The sequence below is a fragment of the Mustela putorius genome, unplaced genomic scaffold, assembly GCF_011764305.1.
Source record: "Mustela putorius furo isolate JIRA1106 unplaced genomic scaffold, ASM1176430v1.1 tig00003853_pilon_pilon_pilon, whole genome shotgun sequence".
Taxonomy (NCBI): Eukaryota; Metazoa; Chordata; class Mammalia; order Carnivora; family Mustelidae; genus Mustela; species Mustela putorius.
This window is the reverse complement of record NW_025422005.1, coordinates 72,149,256-72,155,255: the sequence shown is the minus strand read 5'-3', so window position 1 is coordinate 72,155,255 and position 6,000 is coordinate 72,149,256. Positions and strand designations below refer to the sequence as shown.

At 41.4% G+C, this 6,000-nt stretch overlaps 1 protein-coding gene across 5 annotated transcripts in view; it reads left to right on the top strand.

Annotated features, from left to right (window-relative positions):
- The first annotated feature begins 4,987 nt into the window (after positions 1-4,987).
- Positions 4,988-6,000, top strand: part of COL24A1 (collagen type XXIV alpha 1 chain) — a 411,639-nt gene continuing 410,626 nt past the window's right edge. For 2 of the 5 annotated variants that reach the window (XM_045064804.1, XM_045064802.1), the window contains exons 1-2: positions 4,988-5,097; positions 5,535-5,665. In XM_045064804.1, coding sequence (XP_044920739.1) covers positions 5,610-5,665 — 56 coding nt within the window. In that variant the 5' untranslated portion in view covers positions 4,988-5,097; positions 5,535-5,609. Of the gene's footprint in view, positions 5,098-5,194; positions 5,319-5,525; positions 5,666-6,000 lie in introns of those variants that run through there. The other 3 variants (XM_013056205.2, XM_013056206.2, XM_045064803.1) reach the window with 3 other exon arrangements.

The window sequence follows — 6,000 nt, the reverse complement described above, 5'->3', positions numbered from 1 at the left end:
TATAAACATGACTCAGCTAGCTATTTGACAAGTGTATATAATTCACATCCCAAAGTGAATATTAAGTCATTCTTATGAATTTTTTGGTCATCTTCTCAAAAGCCCCAGTAAAAGACCCTTCCAGCTATTGGCCTGGTGTCCCCACCTAATTACTGTAGCCACAGTAAGTATCCCTCGTATTTTAACAAACTCTATGTCTCTAACTTACATACATTATGTACTAAACACAAAATGAAATCTGAATTTCCAGGACCCATATTTTAAAGTAAGTAAAGTTTAAATAAGTATCTCTCAAATGCCAGTGAAGGCGCTCCATGATCCTTCCATCCTCCTCTCTGTATTATAGTCATCCCAACTGCAGGTCCCTAATCATGGTGCTAGGACCTTTCCATACCGCCATGCTGCTGTCTGTGCTGCCACCTCCACCCAGACTGTTTTGAATCTTCATGTCTACTTGGCAAACACCTCTTCATTTTTAAAGACCCAAGCTTCACATGCTCCCTCCCACTTACTCTCAACAGAATAATGTATTCTCTCCTGCCCTGTGTCACCAGATGCTTTTTCTTACTTTTTTCTATCATCTATACCAGTTCATTTTTCTTATTAGATTCTGTTCCTGGCAGGTAATAAACTCCTTAAGAGGAGTAATTATGCCTCATATCTTCATAACTGCAGGTCTGAGGACATTACCTGATGCACAGTAGGCATGACACTCTTTTTTAGTTATTCATTCATTCCATAAATATTTAAGCATGGAATTTTGATTATGCCATGATGATTCTGCTCAGGTACATAAGAACAAGAGTATTTACTCATTAAGAGATTTCACAGGCTGTCAATAAGCATTTTGTTTAATAACTAAGTCGAGAATGGGTTGACATGTTAAAACAGTACCAGTCTATCTGTATCACTTGTAGTCTTTTAACAATTACTTGTTAAAAATGCAGATTCCTGAGTCCCACCTCAGAATGCTCAATCAGAATCTCTAAGCATAAGACTTAGGAATCCATAATTGTAAAAAAAAGCAACTTATTTACCATATTCTTACAATAAAGTAAGCTAGAGAAAAGGAAATGTTAAGAAAATCCAAAAAAGACAAAATACATTTACAGTACTGTATTATATTGAACTAAACCCATATATAAGAAGGCCCACACAGTTCAAACCCAAGTTATTCCAAGGTGAGTTGTAGTTAAATTGAGATCACAAAACTGGTAATCAAGATTTGGACCCATGCAGACTGACTCTGGATAAAGTTGATGCTGTTGGGGTACCTGGGTGGCTCAGTCCTTAAGCATCTGCTTTAGGCTCTGGGCATGATCCCAGCATCCTGGGATCAAGCCCCACATGGGGCTTCCATCTCAGCGCAGAGCCTGCTTCTCCCTTTCCCACTCCCACTGCTTGTGTTCCCTCTCTCTCTATCAAATAGATGAATAACATCTTGGGAAAAAAAAAAAAAGCCGATGCTGTCAATATTTCCACCACTCGTTCCCTCTCTTTTTCCCTTCTTTCCTTCCTAACTCACTCTAATCCCCTGAGTTGTTCAAGGTTCCACTGTAATCTTTTTCTGTTTTAAGTTTCCTACTCTGAATGAGGATGATAAACAGAACCTTAATAAGAATCTTAATAAGATTCTTAAACAGAATCTTAATAAGATTTATTAAGAGGATAAAATGAGTTAATATATAAAAAATATTTCAAACACTCTTCATGCATAGTAAATATTATGATGTATTTACTATATTATTATTTTTTGAACTCCTATACTATTATTTAATAATGCATAGTTTGGGTTCTATTTCTTTTAATTCTGCATCACTTCTCCTCATTTCCTGTAACCTAAGTTTATATCCTTGGCTCTCTGTTGTCCATTTTGACATTCACTTCTTTGAAAATAGATTTGACCATTAAAGCCTCAAATACCACTTTGTGCAGAAAATGAAGAAATGTAAAACTCTAGCTCTTGCCTTTCCCCTGAACTCTAGCTTCCAACTCCAACAGATCTTTAGATGGTTCCAATAGAATTTCCTACCAAGATATCAAGCTAAATATGTCTAAAACTGAATTAGTTGTCTTCCCTTTGACATTGGTCAATGGCATAATTTTTCAGTCATTTGGACTTGAAATTTCATTCTCCCTTCCCAATGTGACCAGTTATCAGAACTTCCTACTTTCTTTGAATAATGACCCCCTTATTTAGCTTTTCTGTCATTTCTCCCATCATTGAAAATACTAGCATATTGCAATACATACATCTAACTTATCCTCTAACCTTCTGTCTTTTCAATCTTGGCATCTGGAACTGATCAGTCTTCTTTAAAATGAGAATTTGAAACATAATCATTTATCAGTTTGAAATTCTTTAATTTGTTTCCTGTTACCCATAGATCAAATCTTAAATGGTAGAATGTAAACTCCATGAAGGGAATTTTCATGCATTTTTTCACCAGTGTAACTCAGTGCCTAGAAGACTCCCAGGCATATACTAGGTAACACACTAAATATTTATTGAATGACTGAATGAACCTTATCCTGGCATTCAGAGACTTCCACACTTTGCTCTAAGACCTCTCTTCCATACTTCTAAGACAAACTGACAAATCTATTTCTTTCCCTCTAAATCTAATTAAGATATCATCCTTTCCCCCATTGTTTTCAATCTCCTGTTCTCCGTTTCCAAGCACTTTGTCTGTCTCTGCTCCACCTATGTAAATCCTCTTTACTTTTCAAGGCCCAGCTAAGTCCCAAGGTCTCTGTCTTGATTAATTTGATCTATGTGAATCTCCACCATCCTAAGAGTCTATAGCATTTAAACCTTATATTGTTTATTTTTAACTGGGCAAATGCCTCTGCTCCTATAAACACAAGTACTCTCTTTGAGGCTGTGTGTATACTTTGAAATCTTCTGGATGATAAGAGCTCTATTAACTATAATGAGCCACTATTCTCTTCTTATAGTCAAAGAACCTGAGATATATTTTAATGATAATTCAATTTCATACAGCATTCAAATACTCACACTCAAAGGAAAAAAAATGTTTTTAATCCTTAATGATTTGATGGGAAAATGGAGAGAGAGATTAGGTGAGTTACTGCTTAATTCTTACCTATTCTTTCTACTCACCAAATTACCTTTCTTTAGTTGACTGGTAATCCAAAAATAGAAAAACTGTAGTTTAAGACTATTAAAGAATGGCTATCTCCCCTCAGCCCCAGATTTCTAGAAGAATTCCAAAAAGCTGTGGCTGTTTGTTACAAAAATCAAGGGGTGGGAAGGGTTTTACAGTAGTTAGATCGTGCCCGATCTAACTTGATTAAATGATCAAAGATAACAGTACTAGTAATAAGATATTTCAACATTATATATACCCAATATGATGCCCCGAGAAACATCACTTCACTAGTATTTATGTCAAAAATACATAACCTGAACCTAATCACGAGAACACATCACACAAATCCAGATTGAGAGACCTTCTACCAAATGATGAACCAGTGCTCTTTGAAAGGTTCCAAGTCATGAAAGACAAAAGACAGGAACCTCCACAGATGGGAGGAAACTGAGGAGATCTAACAGTTGAATCTCTCTGTTAATTAATTAACTAAACACAGTATAAGATTCTGAATTAAATACTAGACAAAGGATATTTTGGAAAACTGACAAAATTTGAATAAGAGTTATAGATTAGTTAATGGTATTGTATCAGTGTTAATTTCCTGGTTTTGATCATCATATTGCTGTTATTTAAGATATTAGTATTAGAGGAAGTCAATGAAGGGTATACAGGAACTCTCTACTATTTTTGGAACTCATATGTACATCTATTTCAAAATTATTTCAAAATAAATAGTTGAAAAATTGAGGGAAAGGAAGAGGAATTAAATTCTATATTCCTGGAGAGGAAAAATCCCTCAGTTTTTTTTTTTTTGAAATGATACCTAAAATTCCAAAGTTTGCATCAATCATTTCTCTTCATCAATATGGTTGCTTTAACTTTTATAATATGTGCATACTCTGGGATGTTTTTCAGCACGTAGAGGGATCATTAGCTAGAGAAAGCTCACAGAAAAGGTCAGGAAAACTTATTAGAGAAATGATATTCAATGGTGTACAACAGTCACTGGTGAAACAAACATGCTAAGTAGTATTTTAGGCGCTGAAAATACAGAAGTGAGCAAGATAACAGATCCCTAGCCTCCTGGAATTTCCAGCCTTATTAATAAAAAGGTGAAATCAGTTAACTTTTTTTAACTCCCCAAAACTTGGAAGGTGGACAGGTTGTGAAAAGGATGTGCGGGTATGGAGGCTTATGTCAAAAAAAGAAAAAAGAAAGAAAGAAAGTGACAAGAGTTGGAGAAGGTATTCAAATCGGAAAGACCATGGTCTGTTAGCATGTTCTAGATGCATAAATGCAGATCATGAATCCATGTTTATAAGCTAGGAAAGGGCAGAAAGCAGGTAAGTGGATTACAAGATAGAAAAATCAGCAGAAAAGGAGTACATGGGGCAGACTGAGAGGCAAGCGTGAAAGGAAGGAAAGGTAGCAATGAGAACCGTCGCAGTCTGTTTATAACATGACTTAGCTAGCCCACGAGCATCACTGCAAAGAATGCACGAAGGTCGCAAATGAAGGGCTGCGCCGAGTAGGATTTCAGAGGGGCATGCGTGAGGAGGACAGAGAAAAAGACGGATAGGGAACATGTAAGAGGACATCACATTGGGGACTGCTGAAAAGGGGACGAAGGAAAGATACTAGTCACCTCCGAGCTTCGGGGACAGCGAGGAGGGTGGCGTGGGAAGCGAGAGCGTGCGGGCGTCGCCGGGGCGGCTGCTGGCGCTCCCCAGGCGCGGCGGGCCCGGGGCTTCACGAACCCGGGCGCGGGACCCCCCGCGCGGGTTGGGGGTAGGTTGCGGGCCGGAGGGGGGAGGTGTGCACTGTGTTTGGTGATGTCATTGCAAGTCAGTGAGCGGTGAAATTTAACACCGGCCGGATTTGCTGGGCTCCTCTTCTTCCAGGGGAAGCAGCCGGCGGCAGTCAACGCTGAGCGCCTGCAGTTGCCACCGGCCCCCTCTCACGGACCAGATTTCCGAAGTGGGTGTGTGTGCTTGTCTGACAAATGTTCAGGCGCGGGTTGTTTCCAAGGACTCCCCCCCCCCCCCACCCTTCATCTCCTTCCCTCCTCCAGCCCTTCTCTCCTCCCAGCCCCAAAGCAGAGGACTCCACTGGAGTCACAGAGTCGCCTTTGAACCGCAAGTGAACTCGAGGGCTGCGCTCGCGGCGGAGTTCCAGCTGCTGCCGGCGCCCCGCCGCCTGCCAGTGAGGTCTTGCTCCTCGCCCGCCCTCCCAGGGGAGCGCTCCCCCCGGGCTCGTCCGTTACCGAGCTAGGGAACTAAGCCTAGCTGATTGATCGACCCTTTGGGTGCTATTTCTTTCCCCTTCCTATTTCTCTCCTCCCTTTTTGTTGTTGTTGTTGCGGTTTTGGAGCATCGTTTTCATGTGATTTTTTTTTTTTTCTTCCTTTTTCATGGCCAGTACCTGCACCCTTAGCAGTTCGGAGTTGCCTTCTGTTTTCCGTTAGCGCTTCGCTGCAGGAACAAATGCATACAAATGCATTTAGGAGCCCACAGGACAAGGCGTGGAAAGGTCTCCCACACGGCAAAAACGTAAGTAGCCCACTCGCCCGGAGGCTAGGGTTAGACCCACCCCTCTCCCCGTCCTCCAGACCCTCTGGGCGGGTTGGAGATCTGTGCTCCCCCGCTCCTTGGCACTTTTCGAAGTTGGGAGCCGGCGAGCAGCCGTGGCATCCTCCTCTTGTCTCCTCAATTTGTAAAATACCGTGTTTGAAAGGAAGCCTCCTGCCAGCGGATCTCTCAGAAAGTTCATGCTAAAGAGGTCCTGCGGCTGGGGAGGGAAAGCTCGCTGGCTCGCGTCCCGGTGCCGGCGGCCGCGGTTCCCGCGACTCCCCGAGCTCAGATCGGACGCCGGCTGGAGCTCCGGC